The following is a 24,701-nucleotide window of genomic DNA, read 5'->3' as shown; positions in this document are numbered from 1 at the left end:
GAGTTTGGGATTGATGTGTACACACTGCTATATTCTAAATGGATAACCAACGAGGACCTACTGTATAGCACAGGGAACTCTGCTCAATATTATGTAACAACCTAAATGGGAAAAGAATTTGAAAAAGAATAAAAAAAAGTCTGGTCGTGTTGAAAGTAACCATGTAAGACCAGGTGGCTCAGCTAAATTCATCCTTCTTTCTTGAGTGGCAAGGAACACAGATAATATAAACCTAGGTGAGTTTTTTTTTTAAAATGGGGTTTAGGTAGAGTGTATTTCTAGTGTTTCCACTAGCATTTTTTGGCTCTGTGTGGAAATGACTCATGACTGTGTCTCTAATAGAGGCCTGAGACAGGGGGAGGGCAGCACTGTACACTCTGGAACAGACCGTCCAATCTATGCTGTTGGGTCTGTGTAGCTGGGACCCTCTTTTGGAGTTGAGGGGTCCAAGAAAGGTGTGAGAGAAGAGAGAACTTTAGTATCTAATGTTTAGGCAGGGACTGGATTAACTATGGGGGAAATGATAACTCTGTCCTTTGTAAGCCAGGTTGGTTTTTATGCTTTTGTCATACATTGACATGTTTTTGTCATAAAACAAGCTAATGACAAAAATATTTATTTATTATATAATATAGTACATATAATATTGTATTTTTGTATACATATGTGTGTAAAATTTGCTAATACATATTGGGTTGGTCAAAAAGATCGTCTGGATTTTCCCCTAAGATCTTATGCAAAAACCAATAATATAAATGGTATTTTAGGTGTGTTGCAAGAATGTGTCTGTAAAGTGTCCCTGGAGGTGGGACTGGGGTTTCACCCATCATACAAGGGCCAATAAGAAGGGGGTGTCTTTTTGATCAGAATGAGAGCCCCTCAAAGGTTTGTCTCCTCAGACTTGAAGTTCTTTGCATTCTTTTGGGTGCTCCAAGGGAAGCTAGTTCAGGGTTTTGGTTATGGTAGATGCCAATAGCTGTTTGGATTAAGCATTTTATGACAGTAGGTAAAACAGTACTGTTCAAAGATTGGAATGCAGCTTTGGAAAGATCTAACCTGTCCTGAGGAGGGGAAAAGGGACAGGAGAGGTCCAGAGAGGTCACTTACCGAGGCAGCGGACTTCGGAGCCACTCCAGAGCCCGTTGGCCATGCACTCTCGCACCCTGGAGCCCACCAGCGTGTACCCGGAGTTGCAGGAGAAGATGGCCGTCGCCCCGTAGACGGACAGGGTTCCGATGCGGTGCCCATTGGGCGGGATGGGGAGCTCTCCACAGGAGATGACTACAAAGACCACAAAATGCTCAGGAAGCCAGCCCCGAGAGACGGGACACGTGCTGCTTCTGATTAGCAAGAATAATGACAAAAATAAGATCTGTTTAACCTACTCTAATGGGACCCATGACCAGAATACGGGTCGCCACCGTGACGGCTGTGCTGTTACGCTGGGCCCGTGATTCTCAACTGGAGGTGTCGCCAGAAGCACCCGAGCAGCTTTAAAAATGTCCAGGCTGCACTCTGGACCCACGATTCACAATCTCTGGAGATATGGCCCAAGCATGTGTATTAAAGAAAACCAAAACTCCTCAGGGGTTTTGGATGTGCACCCTTGTTAGGAACCACAGCGCCAGAGAGATGGCAACTCTGTGGTGCGCTCCTCGGCGTCCAGGGCAGACACTGGCAGGCACTCTCCTTGTGCTCTCTGCCGAGCCCGGCAGCAGCCTCAACTCCTTCTCCACAGAGCGCTGCAGACGCCACTGGCTGCACTGAGACGTGAGCGCCTTCGTTGTAAGGAAGCTGTTCCACGCTCGTGACTCCTACTCTGTCACATACATGGTTCCACTTCGGAGTCTGGACTTGGATGAACAAAGGTAACAGTGTCTTGGGTCATAGGTGTTGGGAAGATACCACTCCTCCTACCCAGTCTCAAATGTCCCCCTGCGCCCTGATAAGTGATCTCCTTCTGTCCCTTCACAAACACTTCCTTCCTCTATCACATCTTTACTGATTGAGTAAATAGCATCAGAATATCCCTACTGGTGGATGCTGTGCTGACCCACTCAGACCCCCTTTTAGGACTGAAGGACTTCTTTCCCCAGCCGCTGGCAAACAACCCCTTGCTGCGAGCCCTCTTCAGACTGCCTTGATTAAAGAGTCCTCCCACCTAAGGTCATGCTCTCTTCCTGGGGCAGCCTGCACCCAGTGTTTGGTCAGTGTGGAAGTATAAAGGCCTCCTGCCCTAACTTGTGACAATTCTGAAGGGCCACCAAGATTCAGAGCTCTTTGCAGGGTCAGCTGAGGCCTTCTCTGATACTGCATCAGAGATCACCTTCTCCATCTTCCCACTCCTACTTCTTCTCCTCCTCTTGCCTCCCCTCCCTCTCCATCCCCATCCTCTCCCCTCCCTTTCCCCTTTCCCCCTCCTCCTCCCCTCCCCTTCCCTTCCCCAGGTGGTGATCCCAAGGGCATTCCCTAACAAACCTCCATCTCAGAGGTGCTTCCCAGGGACCCTGACCTTTGAAACTATCTTAAAGAACCAAAGAAAAACAACTTACAATGGAGGAGACGCAGGCACACTTAGGTGGCCTGGTCCCTTGCGCTATATTCATTCCCCCTATACACACTCCCATTATAGGTCTTATCACACTTTGTTATCCTTGCTTCTTTATTTGTCTGCCTCTCCAGTAGACTCTCAGCTCCTTGTAGGCAGGAACCACAACCTTCTCTCCTCATACCTCTACAATACCTGGTATGAATGTGGAATAAATGAATTCGCGGATGCTCACCTGGACAGAGGCAGCTTTTTAATAAGAGGACAAGATGCTGAGAAGTGCTTCCTTAAAGGAATAGGCCTCTCCCCAGCTCCTGGTTCTAGATGAGTGTTCAGAAGGAGGTTCACTGCAATCCCTGGCTATACTCCTCGTCTCCCCCTCCCCAATTCAGCCCAGGTATGAGACGGCTCAGGGTGTAGGCACTGTGCCAAACTTGCCCACCCTGCCCTCCTGGGCTTACTTTGGCAGGTGGGCATAGAGTTGCCGAGGCTCCACTTGCCATTGGCCTGACAGCGGATGACCCTTTGGCCAGTGTAGTAGTAGCCAGGGTCACAGATGAGCATCAGCTGGGCCTGGAACTGGTACTGCGTCTCAAAGATTAGCCTCCATCGGCCGTGTTCCACACTGATGCTGCTGACGTCGGGACAGGTCACGGCTGGGGAGGTAAAAAGCAGAGAGGAGGATTAATAAATTAATTATGGAAGACACTGACAACCCAGAGCTGGGGACTGGGAGACCGTAACGCAGTAATGATGAATCCAAGAGCCGTTAGTCCCCAGGCAGGTGTGGTCAATGAGTGAAGTGAGCTGGGTGGGGAATTAGCAACCTGGGGTGGGCAGATCTGCCCAATTTAAAAAGAAAGGGAGGTGGCACTCAGCGTTGAACTGTGGATGTGAGACTGCAAATTCCAATTGGTCAGATCTGCCTTTTTCAACAGAAGCTAAAAATATGAATTTTTATGTAAAATTTTCTGATTTTAAAATGTTGGGAAGAAATTCAAAAATTTTTAATAAAGCACTGCATAGGCCAAAGAACCAAAACAAAACAAAAACAAAAACACAAAACCTTGTATCTTCAGACTAGATATAGCCCATTAGGCTGCCAGTGTGTGACTTTGGCCTTAAAACTGAAGTATATCTCTGTTATTTTAGAGTTTTGTGATCAAAGGCCATTAATGCCAACTTTCTGACAGTTTTTCCATCTAAAAGGAAGTGGACCAGTCATTCCTACATTCTGTGATGGTTTATGGAAACATCTCAGGGAGCAATGGTCTATCAATGTTTTGAAGCAGTTTCAAATGGGAACCCAAGTTGGTAGATGGCAGTACCCACTTGTCTCAGCTCTCTGAGTCCCCAGCTTCCATGGGCATGTCTTTTCCCATTACTGGATTTTTAGCTCGCTCCTTGCAGGAATCTTTTCAGCTGCTTCCCCAGCCCTTTGACACACCCCCGTCCCCTACCCAAGGACTCACGGACACACTGTGCGGGGACATTGCGGTTGCTCCATAGGCCTGTCTCCAGACATTCTGCTGTGGCCTCGGCACCTGCCTGGAGGTGGTAGCCTTCGCTGCAGCTGTACACAGCCTTGGTCCCCACCGTGTACTCTTTGCCAAACACCATTCCGTTCTTGGGGGCCTCAGGAAGCCCACAGGAAAGAGCTAGCGGAGGAAAAAAATGTTATGAGCATGTCTGCTTCAAGATGGTGTTCTGAGAACATATTTTTATCTTTCCTCTCCCTTGCGGCCCTAATAAAATGACAGTAAAGACCAATAAGAGGGAAAAGCCTCATAACAAAAAAGAAAATGGGAAGATCAGTAGAGGAGATGAAAAAAAATAGTTTTGGAAGATGAAATGCAGATAGAAGTGTGTTGTTGGATTAAATGGAGTTGAGAAGCTGCAGCACAAAATATACAGGAGGGAGCTATGGGGTGAGACCAGTTCTCCATCCCTTCCCACAAACACAGTGTAGAGACATTCAGGCAGCCATTCTCCAAACTAAACAGAGAGGGTTTTCTTACCCACTGAAGGGAAAAAAAGAAAAAAGAAAAGAACTCCCTTGAGAGAATTAGGGATGCTATGGTAGAAGTAGGCATCCTGGAATAAAGCTCTTTTAATCCTTAAATATAAAGGCTCTCAGCCTAAAGCCTGCTCCTCCATTTGCTTATCTCTGCCACATAATCAACTCAACTTCTTATTCATGGGAGACACCTAGTGGGCAATGATAGCTGCATATAATAATAACAAAGGTAACCCACATCTGTTACCTGGAAAAATCAACCTAGCCTTTACTTTGAAATATGAACAATTAAAGATCACTATACAAATGAAGAAAGCCAGTAGCATGAAAGTGATAAACAAGATAAGATTAAAAATAGAAAGAAAAGTCTCCTTTAGGAAACAGAACTAACTCAGGTAACAGAAGACATATAACTTTAAACTTCTGATCTTGAGAAAGTCAAGGTGACGTATAATAAAATGAGAAGAGAGGGCTTTGAAAAGAGAACAACAAAAAGTGAACAAGGAAGGGCTCTGTTAAGTTAAAAATAGGATCACCAAAATAAGCATTAAATAGAAGGGGTGGAAATTGTAGACAAAGATATGGCTGCCTGCCATTTCAGCAAACAAAGGATATTGCAGCCATCTCAGCCCTACAGCCACCCCCAACGGTGAGCGCTAAGGGAGCTCAGGATGGAGACAAATAGGCTGCCCCCTCAGCCACAGCAGCTGCCCACGACAGTGCACCCTGAGGGGATTCAGGAATGGAAAGCACAGGATGCTGGCCCTAGATAGCTAAGGTGCATTTCAAAGGAATGATTTCAACCAGCCCTGACTCTGGCATCTTGTACAGAGAAAAGCGCTAAACTCATTAACCTGAGATGTCTGGTTTTCTTTAATTAACAGTAATCTTTTGATGTTCTGACCACCTGGTTTTTGTTGCAAAAACTCCTATACATCCTGGCTCTTCCCTTGCCACTTCGGAGCGGTCCCTCAGAGCTAGCTGAGAGGCTGTCTTCTGGGCTTAAGTCTGTTGAATAAAAACGTAATTCTCAACTTTTAGGCTGTGAAATAAAATTCATATTTTATGCAAGACAAGAAAAACTTAAACAAAAAATTTTCTCTGCCCTTTGGCCTCCTCTCCCTGCCTAGTGTGCACGGTGTATCTGCCTTATGTCTCGACCAAACCTCCCCCATTGCCAGACATACCTGCTCAACCATAAAGAGCAACATTCTCCTACCATCAACAAGGCAACCCCTTAAAAGATAACATTCTTGGGGCTTCCCTGGTGGCACAGTGGTTGAGAGTCTGCCTGCCGATGCAGGGGACGCGGGTTCAAGCCCTGGTCTGGGAAGATCCCACATGCCGCGGAGCAATTGGGCCCCTGAGCCACAACTACTGAGCCTGCGCGTCTGGAGCCCGTGCTCCGCAACAAGAGAGGCCGCGACAGTGAGAGGCCCGCGCACCGCGATGAAGCGTGGCCCCTGCTCGCCGCAACTGGAGAAAGCCCTCGCACAGAAACTGAGACCCAACACAGCCAAAAATAAATTAATTAATTAAAGATAAAAGTTATTTAAAAAAAAAAAAAATAACATTCCTCTTGATCTTGTAAGGGGCCACGATGACATTTAGGTCTGGACTGTGTAAACTGTCAATAATACGTCATTTAACGTAGAGCCCTCTGCTTCAAAAAACTTATATAACTCTGACGTCTAATGGGTGGAACAGTTCTCAGAGCTTTCTGAGATGCTGTTTCTGGGTTATAATCCTCAAATTTGGCTCGAATAAAATTTTCCACTTCTTTCATAGATTGACTATTGATTAATTTTTGTCGACAAGGTTGTGCATTTTTTTTCAGTCGACAGTTTTGGTGACTGACGAAGGGACCTAGAGCAGACTTCTCTCCTTCACCTGAACTCTACGAGGATCTGGATTCTGGGCCAGCAGAGGCCTCTGGTGCCCATCCGCCTCCTCGGAGAATCCAGACAAATTCGGGTGAATCTCTCCTGGTTCTTGGAGCTCCTGATTATTGGTTGAAGATCCTGAGTTTTATCTGGTGGTGTCTGACAGGTACCTGGCTCCCCATTTGAAAGATACTAGGAGAGCCCAGTTGAAAGACACTGGGATTTGCTCAGTCGAAAGATACCGAGCGGTCTGGGCTGACTGGTTAGGGAGGAGGCTGACCTGACGTGTTTCCTCAAATCAGCTACCTATACGAGAATTTGTTGGGATAAAAGTGAAAATATTACATGAGAGCTTTTAGCTCCGAAGAAGGGACATCTCCTCCTGGCAGAGAAGGGCTTTCTCAGGCAACTGAGAAACTTGCGGGAGTGGTGGAGGCAAGTCCTCACACTGTGCAGTGGTCCCACGGGGATGCAACAGGGAAGAGCCAATTTTGACTCCATGTTGGATCTGTTTCTTTGACTTTAGCCTCTGCTTTTCGTTGCTTTCGTTATTATAATCATACATCATGGCCTCTCTCAGGGAACCCTGCCCACCTGTGAATGGCTGCAAGAAAGAAGAAATTCACACTTCCCCTCCCCAAGGCTGGCCATTTCAGGAGATGTTTTGCAAGACTGATGGCCCTTCTTACTTTACTTCCTCCCCGCCTCTCCCTCTCTATTCTGCCTTTTTACTTTACTTCCCTCTCTGATTCTATAAAAGAAATTGGCTTCCAGACCCTGATAAGATGGTTTTTTGGGGACCCTAGTCCGCCATCTTCTCGGTCTGCCAACTTTCCGAATAAAGTCGTATTCCTTGCCTCAGCACCTCGCCTCCGGATTTATTGGCCAGTTGTGTGGCAAGCAGAGTGAGTTTGGACTCGGTAACAGTTTTGGCTGAGCCAGCTGGGAGCCTTGCTGCTCGTGGCTAGCAGGTCCCCGTCGGGGAATATCGGCGCGAGGCCCTAGCAGCTGCCAGGATCATTTGTCCTGAGGATCTTCCCTTCAAAGTTCCCTGAAGCAGCACCAGCTACCCCAGCACTTGGCAGTTGAAGCAAGGAACCGACAAACTTCTACGAGTCAACGGACTCGATTTTGGAGGGTAAGTCGCTCTGGCGTGCACACAGGGATTATATTCCCCCCTCTGTTTGGGCTTTTCCTTCATGGGACAAGCCAATTTGGTTGGGGTACCCTGTTGGAGAGGGGAATTGTTGTTGGACTCTACCTGATTTTGGGAACTGGTTCGTTGGGAACTAGTTCGTTGGTTTTGTAGGGTAAGCCTACCTGATTTGGGAACTAGTTCGTTGGTTTTGTTTTGGTTTTGTGTGCGTCGATGCTAGAATTTGTTTGTGCCTTTTGTGTTGGAATTTGTCTGCATCTTTTATGTTTTGATGTTATCAAACTTATAAAAATGGGAAATACTCCATCTATCCTGAGAGAGAGCCCTTTGAGGTGTATATTAGATAAATGGGCAAAACATAGCCGTGAGCCTGTGACTAAGAAAGACATGATATACTCTTTTTTTTTTTAAAGAGATTTTCAATTTTACTCATTTTTTTTTTAAATTAATTAATTTATTTTTGGCTGTGTTGGGTCTTCGTTTCCGTGCGAGGGTTTTCTCTAGTTGTGGCAAGCGGGGGCCACTCTTCATCACGGTGCGCGGGCCTCTCACTATCGCGGCCTCTCTTGTTGCGGAGCACAGGTTCCAGACGCGCAGGCTCAGCAATTGTGGCTCACGGGCCTAGTTGCCCCGCAGCATGTGGGATCTTCCCAGACCAGGGCTCGAACCCGTGTCCCCTGCATTAGCAGGCAGATTCTCAACCACTGCGCCACCAGGGAAGCCCCGATATACTCTTGTAATAGGGTGTGGACCCAATATATGTTAGGATCAGAAGAACGATGGCCCCTGAATGGCTCACTCAATTATACGATCTCGCAGTTAGAAGTGTTTTGCAAAAGAGCAGGGAAAAGAGATGAGATTCCGTATGTAGAAGCATTTATGTTATTGCATCAGGAGGAAAAGGAGTCAGAGGGCTGCCACCTTATGGTGCAGCGATCTGAAAGAAAACCTAAGAAGGAACCTATTCTACAGGGGGAAGAGGGAGAAAATGAGAGTGGGGACATGTTATTTCAAAACTTAACCCCCCCCCCCAGCCTATCCAGCTCCCCCAGTGGCTGAGCAGGCTGCACCGGCAGTTGTTCCACCTGCACCCCCCCACCCCCATGCTGACAACATATTCACCACCTCCTGGTTCCCCTACCCATGGGGATCAAATAGCAGTTTCTATAGTAACCCCTGGAGCGCAGGAACCTGGTTTAGTATCACCATCTAAGACCCGACAGGGCACCCAATTTGGACCGGGAGCCACTTCTGCAGCAGGGCAATTTCCCTTGCGCCGAAATCCTGTAAGAGGCCAGGGGACTCCCTTAGACTTGAGGCGTCCAATTCTAATTTCCCCTCAGGAGCCCCGGGTAACTTTGACAGTGGGGAACAAGTTGATTGACTTTCTAATAGATATGGGTGCCACATATTCTGTGGTAAACACCAAGGTGGCACAGAAAACTTCTCTATCCCAGTCAAGGGAGTTTCTGGAGAAGTACAAAACCGTTCGTTCTTACAACCTCAGAATGCCAACTAGGGGACCTCACCCTACAGGGCCTTGGATCCCGAACAGATGTGGATCCCTCCTCCCCCAAGGTACAGGACCTTTTGGCTATGCATTTCATGGCCCAGTCTGCCCCAGACATCAGGAGCAAAATTCAGAAAGCAACTGCTGGTCCTCAGACTCCAATGAACGATTTGTTCCAATTGGCTTATTCGGTTTTCAATAATAGGGATACGGCCGAAAAGGCTGAATGTACCCAGAGAAATATGAAAAAGGCCCGAAAGATTGTAATGGCTTTGTCTGCTCAGAGACCAACAAAGGGGAAACAAAGTCATCCTAAGAGAAACTTGCCTGTATCTTTGAGATGCAAATGTCCTATCTGGTCTTCTCAGGAACCCTTAACTCTGCCATCTTTTTAAAATGCAAATTTTGAAAAAGAGAGTAAAGTAATTTAGAACTTGTTTTCCATAAATATTAGTAAAAAGGGTTTAGCCATCTAGACAAGTGAGCTTGATTTGTTCCATCTGTCAGAAACCCAATTTTAATCCAACCTCTTTTGTAAATTGATGGGTTTTACATTGCTGTACCCGACTCAGGGCTGAAATTTTGAAATGAGAGCTATGATGTCTCTCTGTTTGTTTGTGTGTTTGTATGTGTCTTTGTCTTTGGATAACATGGCTGAGGTTAATCTGTAAATGATCTCTATTTAATTGGCTTAAAGAAAAGTAAGTGCTTACAAACCAAACAATTCTGCATACAAGAGAAATTAAGATAAATGAGTTTCCAGGTTCACATGAACTGGGAAATATTTAGTATTAAATTAATACCTGATATTAATGTTTGTTTGTTGATCTAATTAATATAGACATGTCTTTAGAGCCATCAACATTAAGTATAATACTTTCGCCGCACCTAGGTTTAATAGAAGTTAAATAAAATCTTGTTATACCTGTTGCAAATTTGTCAGCAAGAGAAATAACTTGATATGATGAAACTTTAAAGTAAATGGAAATGAGATAAGAGCTTTTAGGTAAACTCTATAAGAATAATTATGTTCTAAAAATCATCTAAAATAGTTTCTCCAGATTTTGGTAACTATTACTTATCTCTTGGTTTTCACTAGAAATTAAGTTTTTAAGAGTTGGGGATTCTAATTTAAATATATAATTAAAGCTACTGAAAATAATAAAACATTTCAGTATGGTAGAACGTGTGCTTTCAGTTAAGAAGTTATGAGGAATGGAATTACATTTTACTGAGAAAGTTTTATACAAGGTCAGGATTAACTAAATTTAGATTGAAGTTAACTAAGTAAATGGATTCTGTTAAGTAAGCTAATACAAGACGAATTTGATCTCTCTCTCTGTTAGAAGTGCTCCTTTTTGATAACAGATTGTATGAGTCTCTGTGCCCTTAGGTGATCCGTATTTGTTTTCTTTTAATCGTTTTGTGACTTTGGTTAAATGAATAAGTATTGTTTCACAGTGACCTATGATCCTGTTGTGTTTTAAAATATTTTTGATATTTTTAACAAACTTCCCAAATATCAAAATCTGACTGAAGCTTTTTAGCCTCCAGCTGACTCTGGGATACTTTGAAACAGCATCTCAGAGAGGAATGTCAAACTAAGTTTATTTGGTATGTTAAATTACTTCAAAAACATTGTCAAGTGATTGGAGATGAACCTTAGGTTATAGAATATTTAATATAGATATTCCAAAATTTATATGGAATCCCTAACATCTGATATGATGTCCTGATATGTTATCAATCATAATTCTAGTTATTCTAAAATGTTATATGTCACAGAAATTCCGTTTCCTGCTATTTGCATTGTACTCAAATCTTTAACCATGCTATTTTAAGTTTTGTCCTGATGCTTTAACAAAATGAAGATTTTCAAGAAGACTCATAAAAAGGAACTTTTTGACAAATATAAGTTTCTGATAGCCTTCAGATAATATCACTGGATTGGGTGACAAATGACAAAACTAATGGAAAACCTGATAACTTCAACCGGATCAACAGGAATTAATCAATGAACTGGTAAATATGGGACTGAATGAACTGGTAAATATGATTTATAACTTTATGACTTTGGGAAATATACTGGCTTTAATCTTTGTTTTTCAGAAAAAAACCTTTTCTCTTATGCTATGACCTACAACAAGTTGATAAAGTATGCCTTTGTAAACAAAGATGAAACATTTATCTTTTTCTCTTTACCTGGTTGATCCTGCCAGTAGCATATGCTTGTCTCAAAGATTAAGCCATGCATGTCTAAGTATGCATGGCCAGTACAGTGAAAATGTGGATGGCTCATTAAATCAGTTATGGTTCCTTTGGTCACTCGTTATTGGAATTGGAATGACAACTAGTTATACTAATCATTTTAATTTGTTCTTTGTTTCCAAATTGTTTGTGCTTTGTGTGTCCCTGCTGCACTATGTCTTTGTCAGTGTTACTAGCTGCATTACTTATATCCTGTCTATTTCATAAGATTGTTGTCTGTTACAGTGCCTAGTGTGTAACCAGGCCCCCAACAAAACTTCTCACATTTATAACATAAAATAATTGTAATAGTGTGATTCTACGTATGGGAAGAAGCAACAAGGGAAAATGTCTCCTGATCATAATTAGACAGAGGATCCAGAGAATCTTTAATTATCAATAGGGCCTAATCCGAAAATTAGCACCTGGAGTGGCATATCAACAACTTTCGCCTGACCTGGGATGAGCCTCCCAGCACTGTGGGACAAAATTTGATCAAGACATGTCTCCCAAATATTGGTCAAATTCCTGACCAAGAGGAGAGGATCAGTCACCAGAGACTGCAGCCCTCCAACGTCAGCCAGTGAACCCTGAGGAAACTCAGGAAGGAGAAGAATACCTGCCATCTAGCAGGCATCAGATTGCAGCCATTTCCTATGGTGAGCCATGAAGAAACTCAGAATGTGAAAATACAGGATACAGACCCCAGATAGCTGTGGTACGTATCAAAGGAATGATCTCAGTGAGCCCAGACACTTGCATCTTCCCATACATAGAAAAACGCTAAATTTTTTAACTTGAGATGTGGCCTCCCGGGCTTGAAGCCCTCAAAATTCCCGATAACTCTCAACTTTTTAGATTGTGAATATTTTTTAAGTCTACAGGTGTAAAGCAGACACTTCCAAAGAGGAACAAAAGAAGACAAATCTCATCGTTTGGAACACTGGCACCAATGGCGGACACTCCCAGAAAGATCCACCTGAGAGAGCAGTTAGAATGGTTGTCACCCCTTTTTCCACAAGACTGTGGAATGCACACTCACAGTGGGGAACTGTTACAGGGAAGAGCCAATTTTGACTCCATGTTGGATCTGTTTCTTTGACTTTAGCCTTTGCTTTTTGTTGCTTTTGTTATTATAATCATACATCATGGCCTGCCTCAGGGAACCCTGCCCACCTGTGAATGGCTGCAAGAAAGAAGAAATTAACACTTCCCCTCCCCGAGGCTGGCCATTCCAGGAGATGTTTTGCAAGACTGATGGCCCTTTTTACTTTACTTCCCTCTCTGATTCTATAAAAGGAACTGGCATCCAGACCCCTTAAGATGGTTTTTTGGAGACCCTGGTCCACCATCATCTCAGTCTGCCAACTTTCCGAATAAAGTCGTATTGTTGCCTCAGCACCTCGTCTCCTGATTTATTGGCCTGTCGTGCGGCGAGCAGAGCGAGCTTGGACTTGGTAACAGGGAAACCAACTCATTTTAATTAAACAACTTTCTTTGCACCAATAAGAACCGGCCATTCTGTGATCTGAGCTCGGTAGGGAGCAGTGCTCGGGAGGGAGAACCCGAGACATGAAGAGGAGCTGAAACAACTCTAGGGTAGAAACCTAGAGGAATTAAGCTCATAAGCAGCACATTGGCCCACCACACAATTTCACTAGTAACTTTTATCCTCAACAAATTCAGCTTTAAAGTGGGAAATAGAGTCTCTCAAACAGAAAAACGAGGGGCATCAGAAAGCCAAACTCCAGCTAACACCCCAGCCAGATTCATGTCTTATACTTGCTAGTACCTAATTAATCGGGAAAATTATATTAAAGGAGATCTCAACCTAAAATGGCCAATATGGGGCTCTTTTATTGCTTATGCAGTTACGTTAAAAAAAAAAGCCGGCTTGATAAAACATCTTTTCAGAATTCTGACCTTAAAAAAACAAAAGCTCTTCTAGGGGGAACTTGCATTTCTCTTCCTGTATCTTTGAGGTGTAAATCTTCTACCTGATCTTCTTAGGTGTTTTGTGTGTGTGTGTGTGTTTTCAAAAATTGGTCTCTGCCATCTGGAAGGTGCACATATGATACACATCTGGCAATCAAATAGACTGGGATTCTGAGCAGTGTTTTGTCTGACTGTGCCAACTCTCAGGGGCTTTTGCCATCTTAACCTTTGTAGCATCAGCCTGTACAGTGAAGACCTTTACTTTCTCAGACTGTTTTTGGGAGTAAACTTTCTAGATCTTGTGAAGGCTACAGCCTTCACACTTTCTTATGGGGATGGCTCTTGCGTCTTATTGGTTTTGAGTCCACTATTTACATATATCTCATTAATGGCCAGATGATGTATCCTTTAAATTGGAGGAACTTCTAAATTGATCAATTTTTAGAGAACTTTCATTATAAAGAGCTGTTTTATTGGTACCTTTGGGGGTGGGGGAAACAAATTAGAAGGTGGAAAAAGATATATAATGGTTAACCTAAGAACTCCTTTAATTTAAAACAGACAAACAAAAACTGGTCTGGGAAGCCTTATTTCTGGTCTCTGAGTCCCCTCAGTGGGTCTAACAGATGCTAATAAAAACATTAGAATAACTGAGAGGCTATCTTCCGGGCTTAATTCTGCCAAATAAAACATAATTCTCAACTTTTAGGCTGTGCATATTTTTTCAGTCGACAAAATGAAAAGTAAATGAAATTTCCCAGAATATAGACCAAAAAGACAGAGACTGCAAATGAGAGAGAAAAGGACTGGAAATACAGAGAATCAGCCCAGGAGGTCCAGCAGGTCTGGGCTGCAGGAAAAGAGAACAGAGAAAGTGGAGGGGATGGAGTGATCATAGATGGAAGTTTCCCAGAGCTGGAGAGAGACAGTGTTCAGATTGAAAGGTGCCACAGGCAGCTCACCTCACTGCCCCTCCCTGGCCCTTCTCTCTTGGATAACTGAGAGGACAGAAGGTAACCTCTTAGCCTGAGAGACTACCAGGCTGTCTAGTGATCTCCATCACACACCACAGTGCGCCAAACCCAAAGGGACACCTCCGGTGGGTAGGAGAGGAGGGGGGAGAATCACAAAGTACCTGAAAGCCTGTGGTGGAATGAGGCCTCTGAGGGAGAGAATGCGTAGTGAGAGAACGGGCAGGGGAAGGAGAGAGAAAGAATTAGGATGCATAGACTCCACTGTGCTGTGTTTGTCAGTGGAGAAGTCATGGTTTGGAAAGCAGCAGCAGGGAAAGGGAAGCATGCCAGGCCTTTCGCCCTGGGTTCTGTGGGACATAGGGGATAAGCACCCTCCCCTGAAAGGGCCCCAGCATCTGTGTTCTCAGAGGAGAGCCACAGTCTCCACGGAGGAAGGAAGTGAAGAGAGCCTTCTGGGCGGTGACTGAGGGTGTACACTTGTTGGCCATGGAACCAGGATTCCAGAGAGCACGGAGGGAATGGCAGAGAGGGAGGGCATCGGAGAGGAACTTGGGCTGGGGATGGGGATGGGGAGAAGCAGTACAGAGCAGTGTGAGGATGAGTGGGAAGAGCTTGGTTTTGGGAAGTGACAAAAGATAGAGGCGAGAGGCCTGGTTGCTTCCTACTAGAACTTTGGGAAAAAGACTTGTCTGTGTGGATGCAGTTAGAGAAATGGAAACTGAAGCCAAAAGACGTTTGCCGTTTGCGGACAATCAGTCCTCTGCGAACTTTGCTTAAAGCATCAAAGAGAATATCAATGATGCCCTGCTTCTGTTCTTTGAGAAAGCTCAGGCACAGGCCCGAGAAGGTTGTGAGGGTCAGAGAAGACAGATGTCATTAAAAAAGTACGTCACCATGCTGGGAACCAAAACACAAGAACCTCAACCTTAAGTGATTTCTTGTTTTTGTCTATATAATTGGTAAATTTTTTCTTTCTTTTTTAAAATGCAGTATATAGTGTTGAGAATCTGGGAGGAAAGACAACAAGCTGCTGGTGGAGGTATAAGTGAAGACAAACTTTCTGGATGGCAATGAGTATCAAAAGCTGTAGACTTTGTATAGGTATGATTCAATAATCTCATTTCTGGGAATTTATTTTAAGGAAATAAATATGGATGGTCCCAAAGACGGAATTATAAGGATTTTAACAGCAGCATTGTTTATAGTAGCAAAAAATACAGGAAGTCAAATGACCAACAATAGGATGATACTTGAATAAATGACAGTTTTTCTATAATGCTACACAACCATTGCAAATATTGACGATGAAGTCGTCATATGATAGATGCTAACAAAATATGAAGAGCTTTGTACACCAATAATGCCATTTTTATAAACAATATATGAAAGACAAAAGGAAATGTTAACAGCAGTGATTTCAGGTGATGGGGTTATAGGTCATTTTCACTTTTTCTTTGGCATTATCTATACTTTCTTTTTTCTTCTTCAGATTTCTAGTCTGAATGTATATTACTTTAAGGAAAAAAAATCCCATAAATGATCAAAAGCAATGCATGCAAACTTCCTGGTATATATCACATGCTTGATTGCTGATGACTGAGTAGGTGATGGTCACTGGTCACCCTGCTTCCCTCCGCCCCTCGCCTCCTCCCACCTGACCTGGCACTTCAGCCAGTCCCAATTGCTTTGCATATTTCGTGATCTCTCTCAGAGTCTGTGGTTTTGCAAACGGTTTTGCTGTTGCCTAAAATGTTTTCCTTGCCAATGCCTGGCCCTCAACTTTCCTGTTCTATGAGCCCAAGCAACCCCTCTTCTGGAAGCCCCCTAGCTGTACAGGAGCAGGTAGGTCCCCTCTTAACCTTGGGCTCCCACAGTACTGTTTGCGCTCCTGATATAGCACTTCCTTCCTCTGGCATTTGGCATTTTTGTGGCTACATATCCATCTCCCTCTCTGCTCTGAAAACACTGACGCTATGTTTTACACATCTGTATATCCCCAGGGCTTCAGATATTATGGATCCTCAGTACATGTTTGCTGAAAGAATGAATTAATTATCTATGAGGAAGCCTACATTTGGAAGTGATTGGTCCTGGGACAAGCCCAAGTTGCGGATAGGACCCAAGCCACCTGTCACCTCTTTCCCACCTGCTTCTCACCTTGACAGAGAGGAATGGCCTCGCTCCACAGGTGGTAGCCCTGGGGGTGCCGGGTGCAAATGGCCATGCTGTGTCCCACCAACCGGTAGCCGGCGTTGCAGCCAAAGTGGATGGAGCCTCCAGGCTGGGTGCTGGTCTGGCCCAGAAGGAAGCCGTGGAGTGGAGCCCTGGGCAGGCTGCAGTAGGGAGCTGGACAACAAGATGAGGGTCAGGGGACCACACACAGTGGGAAGACAGAGGTGGTCCTTCACGCAGGCCCCACCCCCTTGCTTCTCCCTCTCTTTCCCTATCTTCACCACTGCCAGGTCCACTGCTAGTGAGGAAGTTGATACTGAAAAGCAGCCAGTTTAGGAAAGCCAAAGAAAAGAAAAGAAAGGAAAAGAAAGGAAAGGAAAGGAAAAGAGAAGGGAAGGATAAGAAAGGAAAAAAAGGAAAGGAAAGAGAAGAAAACAGAAGAAAAAAACAGCTCCATGAAGCACTGGGTCCTCTTTGCACCTGGAGGCAGCATTAGTTGTGCAGCTGAGTTCAGGCTCTCGAATCCCACCATATCCCAAAGGGACACAGAAAATAGAACCCAATGGGGTTGGTTCCAGAAGGGTGTGACCGCAGGGGCAAGGCCTCTGGAGCCAGGGCTGTGCTCAAGTCCCATTTCCCACCTTTCCACAGTTCTGTGACTTGGGACAAATCACTGAGGCGCTTTCAGCTCCACTTTCCTCACTTGTGTGTTGCGATTGGCAATGCCTCCCTCATAGGTTTTGGGACAATTTAAATGGGATCGTGTCTGTAAAGCCCCCAGCCCAGGGCAGGGCACTCAGTGCTCAGTAAATGGTCCCTGTCCTGCTTTCTGCTGTGTGTGGAGGATGGGGGGAGAGAGAGCTGTGGCAACCCAGGGCATCAAATCCACAGTCCTAATTCCCCCTCGACATCTGGCTTCAACTTATTTCATTCATTTATTCAACAGACAGATATTGAGTGTCTATTATATGCCAGGTGCTAAGTGCTGGGAATACAACAGTGAAGAGAACAGACAAAAACCCCAGCCTTAGAGAACTTGGCAATAAAAACCTCTGCCAGGGACGCTCGGGGGAAGTTCTGTGAGGCCGGGAAAGAGGGATGACCAAAGGAGCACAGAGAGAAAGCCCGTTCATCTGCTCTAAGAGTCCCTGGCATGGGATCAAGGTAGGATGAAGATGACAGGACCCTTCCTGCATCCTCCCCACAGTATGGTCCTCTGGCCTCTTACGTGATCACATCCCTCTGCTGGTGAAATTGATGTTTTAAATACCTCCTTTCCAAGCCAGAAATGCTTCCTTGCTTCTGCTTTGCCACCTGTGTCCTGTTTATGTGGTATCTACAAGTCTACCTCGGTCAAGAACAAGAATCTCAGTTATAAAATATACTTAGTCACAGTGATAGAGGCATGTGCAAAGTACACGACTCTACTGTATTTCCATTAAGGACTCATTGTTTCACCATGTAATTAATTCACTTTCTATGTGGCGTATGTACTGTAATTATAACTGACTCATTACCCACAAACATGTGATTAATCTTTAAAAACATCAAGGGAAGCACAACTCCTTAACGGCTTTTAGTTCAGAGTTTAGCAACTAGCATAGTGAAATGCTGCTAAATTGCTTTATTTCTCTTTTGTGTTAGTAGCTTCTAGGAACTCAGCCTGAACCTCCCTGACAGATGGCTTAAGGTTTCTTTTCCATCATGAGGAAACCGAGGCCTGAAGAGGTTGAGTGACAGAGCCAACTGCCGACCCTGGGGGGCGTGAAGGTACCCTCCTTCTTGTGTGCGTGGGGGAAAGGAATTTGGGGTCCACTTTGCAGAGGAAATGGACGCTGAGAGAGTAAAGCTCCTTCTCCTCCCAGGCTCCCCTCAGCTTCATCTGGTTGGTCCCCCCCACCCCCAAAGCCACACCTAAGAGTTTCTTAAGACTTCGAGAGCCCGCTAAGTTTGGGTTGGTCTTCCAAGTGGGCAGCCCATGAGAAGAGATGGACTGAGAAAAGGGGCAACTCAGGCTATAATATATATATCTGACATCCCTTCTAACCAATATTCTTTGAAAATTTGTCCAGTGTTTGTTTGGAACTCAGGCTAAATGCAGCCAGGGGAAAGAGTGCCGCAGGGGGACTGATGCCTGGTGGAACTCGCCATGGTCTTAAGTAATTCATTTCTGCTCCCAAGCTCACAGAGCCAGCCAGCAGTTCAATGGACCCACTGCCCTGCAAAATGGGCAGCAAGCAGCTTTTCAAATTTTCTTTCCAGCGACAGACAGTAATCCCCGTGATGGGAGTGCAGATCACTTTGATTTTCTCCATCTCATTTTATTTCCAAGGATATTTCTGTGCTCCTTGTAGATGGCTGGCTGGTCAGCTATCCGGTTGGATTGGCCCTCGATCTGACTCTGCCTATGAGATATGGCTTGCAGAGCAGAAGAGAGGCTCCTGGACTTGGAATATAACCCATCGTTTGCTGCTTGTCTAATATTTGCCAGTGGGGGACCCACATCTTAGGATTTTTTGGCTTAAAGGACCTTTTATTGACATTTCAACAGTGTTAGGGACAGGACCACCTATAGGCCTTATCAGGTCATATACAATAAACTTACCCAAAAGACACAGGCTGGCAGTAGGAGCAGAAAGAGGGAAGAGCTTAAAAGTGGGGAGAGGTATAGAAAAAGGGGAGGCGGGAAAATGTCAAGGACACTGTGCAGCTATAGGTGAGAGTGGCTAGGAGGAGGACAAAGGCAGCCAGTCCCCAGGCCTGTGGAGGAGCTCAGCCAGGCACGAGGATATGGCCCATGGCTTATTGTTTTGGGTGAGAAACGTAAGGGGCTCAGGGGTTGTGGCCCTTCTCATGAGTCTTTATGTTTTACTCACCTGCATACCGAATCTTAAAGCCCTTCCGATTGTAGGCATGGTCAGACGACCAGCGCAGGTACACAGAGTTGCTTGAGCTGGTGACAATCAGGGGAGCTGAGTAATTCCCACTGAGGGCTTTCAGCAGAGGACTTTGTCCTGAGGGACCTGGGAGGAGAGTGTGGACACAGGATTACAGACTATCACAGCTATCAGAGATACTAGATGTGATACCTTCAATGTAACCACCTCCGATTTTCCCCTCCTCAAGTGAAGACGTGAAGATTTGGGATGGTAACTCAGCACCATCACTGGCCCATCTGCTCCTCTCTCAGTATCCACAGGCTTTGCTCTAGGTGCTCTCCCCTCCTGAGCCCTAAAGCAGGGATCCAAGAAGTCCCTGACAGCACATAGCAGTTGGCAGGTGAGATGACATCTATTTGCCATCCTGGGACTTGCCCACAGTCAAGCAGCAGGTTAAAAGAAGAGCTGGTTTTCAACCTGGGAACATTTTCTATCTCACCATCCTACTTGTGCATACTAAAAACAGTTCAGTCCCTGCCACATAGAAAAAATATTTATGAATGAGTAGATAGCAATAAAGCGAGAGGAAAACATCATCATGTCTCAATGTCATAAATAACATAGGTCCCCAATGGTCCCTTCCAAGGCTCTTCCAGAAAGGCCTCCCTCTTCTTTCTCTCCTCCTTAGATGCCTGGAAGTGCATCCCAAGGGTGCTGATTCAAGGGAGGCAGAGTACAAACCTAGATAATCCAAAACACAGGATTTATTATCCTGGAAAGAGCCCTGAGGGATGGTTCTCATATGCTGCCGAGACAGCTCTTGGGAGCTTGGCAAAAGTAATAGACCACATTAAACAAAGGCGAGCCATCAGAACTGCTGTGACAAACTATGAAGGAAGGGGTCAAATGGCTCAGAGGAATGGCATGCTGGGATAGGTCTGCTGTATTAGACCAGAACACCCACCAGCTGACCGTGTCCTTCGGGAGGATCTGGGGGACACACCAGTTCCTAAAGCAATAAGGAATGCGCTGCTGAGGGAGTGAGGGTGAACATCATCAACAACCTGAGAATTGGCTGTCCTCTGTAGGCGGAAACTGATGGGAGGAGAGGCTGTCACCAAGCTGGGCTTCCTAGTATTGATGGGGAGGAAAGGAGCCTAAATACAGAGGCCAGGCAAAAGCACTGGTTGGCATAATTACTAAAATGGGCAGCAAGGTTGGGATGGCAGCCAGGAGGGCCTGACCTGCAGGATCTATGGAGATGGCTGACATAACATGATATTCCTAAGGGCAAGATAGATGGGCGGCCAAAAAAAATGAACATATGAACAAAACAGATCATGAATATATAACCAAAAGGGTGTAGAACGTTCCAATCCCTGGAGTAATTTGGAGACTTGAGCCAGGTTTCGTTTCTTACTCCAGAATACTTTGGCTGAAGGAGGGGCTGGGTCCTTATGAAAAAGGACCCTGCAAAATAACACCAGTTGTATATGGTATTGATTCCCGAGTCTTTATCCCAAAAGACCCACCACTATTAATTCAGGTAACTGAATATTGGGGAAAAGGGGATGTCTGGATATTTGGAAGACTTTTGTATACAGAGTGTGTGAATTAATGCTGATACCTGGGACCCAAAGCACTATCATGGCTCCTTTGTTACAACAGGGTTATATGAGGGATGGGATTGGTAAGAAATGGAGTCTTGTCCCCAAAACTTAACCCAGTAGTAGCCTCAACTGCAGTAGCTATGCCAGATGTAGTATATTCATTAGAGCAGATTATCATAGCTTTGGTTATATGAAATGCAGTTATTGATCTAGCAATGCATTCTTTTCTATACCCACCAGAAAGAAGGATTGTAAGCAATTTGCATTTACATGAGAGAGACAACAGTATACATCCATGGTCTTGTTTCAGAGCTATGTTAATTCTCCTGCTCTGTCATAATGTAGTATGAAGAGATGTGGACCATCTGGACATCCTGCAGAATACAGCGTATTGATTTACTATATCGATGACATTGTATTAATTGGATCTGATGTGCCAGAAGGGACAATTAGTGTAGATGCCTTTGCAAGACACATGCTCCAAAGGGTAAGAGAGGAACCCTACAAAGAGTCAGGTGAATTTTTTAGGGTCCTGTGGTCTGGGGTATGCTGAGACATATCCTCCAAATTAAAGAGCAGGTTATTGCACCTTTCCCCTCCTACCACCAAGAAAGAAGCACAGTGTTTGGTAGACCTCTTTGGGTTTTGGAAGCAGCATACTCTTCACTTGGGAGTACTGCTATGACCCATTTATTGGTTGACATTCAAGGGGCTAGCTTTGAGTGGTGGCTAGATTAAAGAAAGGGTGCTGTAGCAGATCTAGGCTGTAACATGAGCAGCCCTGCTCATACAACTCATCAGCTTCCATGGTACTGGAGTTTCTGTGGTAAGGAAAGACCTTGTGTGGAGCATCTGGAAAGTCCTAATTGGGAGGTTGCATCATAGACTCCAGGGGTTTTGAAGCCAGTCTGTGCTATCTGTAGCAGGGAACAATTTGATTTACTTACCATCAAAGATCTCAAACTCATCATACTGCTTCTCACTGAGAAAGTACTCCACTGTGAGGGTGATGTTATATTCGGGCTCCACTCTCACCAGCCAAGAGCAGGTCTGGAACTGGGGATAGCTTCCCGGGTAGCTCTGACTCAGGATCACACCTGTGGAGTCTGTCAGAAGCTCATTCGTTGGGCAGTGCACTTGGAGAAAGAAAGAGAAATACCAGGTACATGGGATGGAGATGGAACGAGTGCCAACACATTGGCTTTTCCCTGGTGAAGAAGACAACCATTGGAAAACCAGACAGTATTTGAGCACATTCAAGCAAGACTCCAATACCCATCATTTTACTGCCTCATGGCATGAGTTGGTCTCAGATTCTGTGTCAATGTTACTATATTGCTGAGACTCAGGCTTGGTCAGATGGTTGGAATCACTTCTCAGCTCAGATATGGGCTTTGGAGCAGGTGGGGATGATGCGTACATACAGATAACTGTAAGGCATCCTCAAATCCAAGAGCTAAATGAGTTTGATTTGTACAAGGAGAGCATAGGGCAGAGGTAAGCCCATGGGATTTTGAGTCAAACACAGCTGGATTTATAGTCCACCTCTGTCACTTACTGCCTGTGTGGTCTTGAACAAATTATTTCCTTTCTGTGCAATAGCTTCACCATCTCCAACCCCAAAAGATAACACCTACCTTACAGGGCTGTTGTATTACACAAAATGTTATATAATTATATATTATTTTATATAATTATATATTAAGATTATATATTATAATATATTACTGTATTATACTAAATAATATATGTATGGCATGCCTCCATAAATTATAGAGATGATGATGATAATTACACCAGGAACAGAAGGAAAGAGCAGAGCGTGGCTGTGACCTGATTAGTAGTACTAAGATATCTAGAAAGAAATTGAAGATGAAACAAATAAATGGAAAGATATTCTGTGTTCATGGGTTGGAAGAATTACTATTATTAAAATGTCCATACTACCTAAAGCAATCTACAGATTCAATGCAATCCTTATAAAAATACCCATGGTATTTTTCACAGAAGTAGAACAAATAACTTCAAAATTTGTATGGAAGCACAAAAGACCCTGAATAGCCAAAGCAATCTTGAGAAAGAACAACAAAGCTGGAGTTATCATGCTTCCTGACTTCAAACTATACTACAAAGCTACAGTAATCAAAACAGTATAGTACTGGCACAAAAAGTGACACATAGATCAATGGAACACAATAGAGAGAAATAAGTCCACACACATATGGGCAATTAATCTATCATAAAAGAGGCAAGAATATACAATGGGGAAAAGACAGTCTCTTCAAGAAGTGGTGTTGGGAAAACTGGACAGTTACATGTAAAAGAATAAAACTAGACCATTTTCTCACATCATATACAAAAATAAACTCAAACTGGATTAAAGACTTAAATCTAAGACATGAAACCATAAAACTCCTAGAAGAAAACATAGGTAGTATACTCTTTGAAATCAGTCTTAGCAATATTTTTTTGGATCTGTCTCCTCAGGCAAGGGCAACAAAAGCAAAAATAAGCAAATGGGACCACATCAAACTAAAAAGTTTTGGCACAGCAAAGGAAACCACCAAAAAAAATGAAAAGGCAGGCATTTCCTCTTGGTTAGTAAGCTGAAAGTCTTAACATTTGGAGATGATTCCTGGCGACTTTGCCTGAATTCCCAGAGCCGTGTGGCTGACAGGGTCTTGGTGCTCTGACTGAGTGTCAGGCCTGATCCTCTGAGGTGGGAGAGCCGAGTTCAGGACATTGGACCACCAGAGACGTCCCAGCCCCACGTAATATCAATCAGCGAGAGCTCTCCCAGAGATCTCCATCTCAATGCTAAGACCCAGATCCCCCCAACAGCCAGCAAGCTCCAGCGTTGGATGCCCCATGCCAAACAACTAACAAGACAGGAACATAAACCCACCCATTAGCACACAGGCTGCCTAAAGTCATACTAAGTTCACAGACATGCCAAAACACACCACCAGACGCGGCCCTGCCCATGAGAAAGAAAAGATCCAACCCCACCCACCAGAAAACAGGCAGCAGTCCCCTCCACCAGGAAGCCTACACGAGCCACTGAACCAAACTCACCCACTGGGGGCAGACACCAAAAACAACAGGAACTACGAACCTGCAGCCTGCAAAAAGGAGACCCCAAACACAGTAAGTGAAACAAAATGAGAAGACAGAGAAATATGCAGCAGATGAAGGAGCAAGGTAAAAACCCACCAGACCAAACAAATGAAGAGGAAATGGGCATTCTGCCTGAGAAAGAATTCAGAGTAATGATAGTAAAGATGATCGAAAATCTTGGAAATAGAATGGAGAAAATACAAGAAACGTTTAACAAGGACCTAGAAGAACTAAAGAGCAAACAAACAATGATGAACAACACAATAAATGAACTTAAAAATTCTCTAGAAGGAATCAATAGCAGAATAACTGAGGCAGAAGAACGGATAAGTGACCTGGGAGATAAAATAGTGGAAATAACTGCCGCAGACCAGAATAAAGAAAAAAGAATGAAAAGAACCGAGGACAGTCTCAGAGACCTCTGGGACAACATTAAATGCACCAACATTCGAATTATGGGGGTCACAGAAGAAGAAGAGATAAAGAAAGGGTCTGAGAAAATATTTGAAGAGATTATAGTTGAAAACTTCCCTAATATGGGAAAGGAAATAGTCAATCAAGTCTAGGAAGCACAGAGAGTCCCATACAAGTTAAATCCAAGGAGAAACACGCCAAGACACATATTAATCAAACTATCAAAAATTAAATACAAG

The 24,701-nt window shown here is 44.3% G+C and overlaps 1 protein-coding gene across 6 annotated transcripts in view; it reads right to left on the bottom strand.

Annotated features, from left to right (window-relative positions):
• Positions 1 to 24,701, bottom strand: part of CSMD2 (CUB and Sushi multiple domains 2) — a 661,810-nt gene that overhangs the window by 57,378 nt on the left and 579,731 nt on the right. For all 6 annotated transcript variants that reach the window (XM_061184511.1, XM_061184512.1, XM_061184513.1 and 3 more), the window contains exons 47-52: positions 21,879 to 22,067; positions 19,319 to 19,465; positions 16,428 to 16,616; positions 4,021 to 4,206; positions 3,010 to 3,204; positions 1,108 to 1,281 (exon numbers count right to left, since the gene is read on the bottom strand). In XM_061184511.1, coding sequence (XP_061040494.1) covers positions 1,108 to 1,281; positions 3,010 to 3,204; positions 4,021 to 4,206; positions 16,428 to 16,616; positions 19,319 to 19,465; positions 21,879 to 22,067 — 1,080 coding nt within the window. The remainder of the gene's footprint in view (positions 1 to 1,107; positions 1,282 to 3,009; positions 3,205 to 4,020; positions 4,207 to 16,427; positions 16,617 to 19,318; positions 19,466 to 21,878; positions 22,068 to 24,701) is intronic.

Source organism: Eubalaena glacialis, chromosome 3 (genome assembly GCF_028564815.1).
Source record: "Eubalaena glacialis isolate mEubGla1 chromosome 3, mEubGla1.1.hap2.+ XY, whole genome shotgun sequence".
Taxonomy (NCBI): Eukaryota; Metazoa; Chordata; class Mammalia; order Artiodactyla; family Balaenidae; genus Eubalaena; species Eubalaena glacialis.
This window is presented reverse-complemented; position numbering and strand designations above follow the sequence as displayed.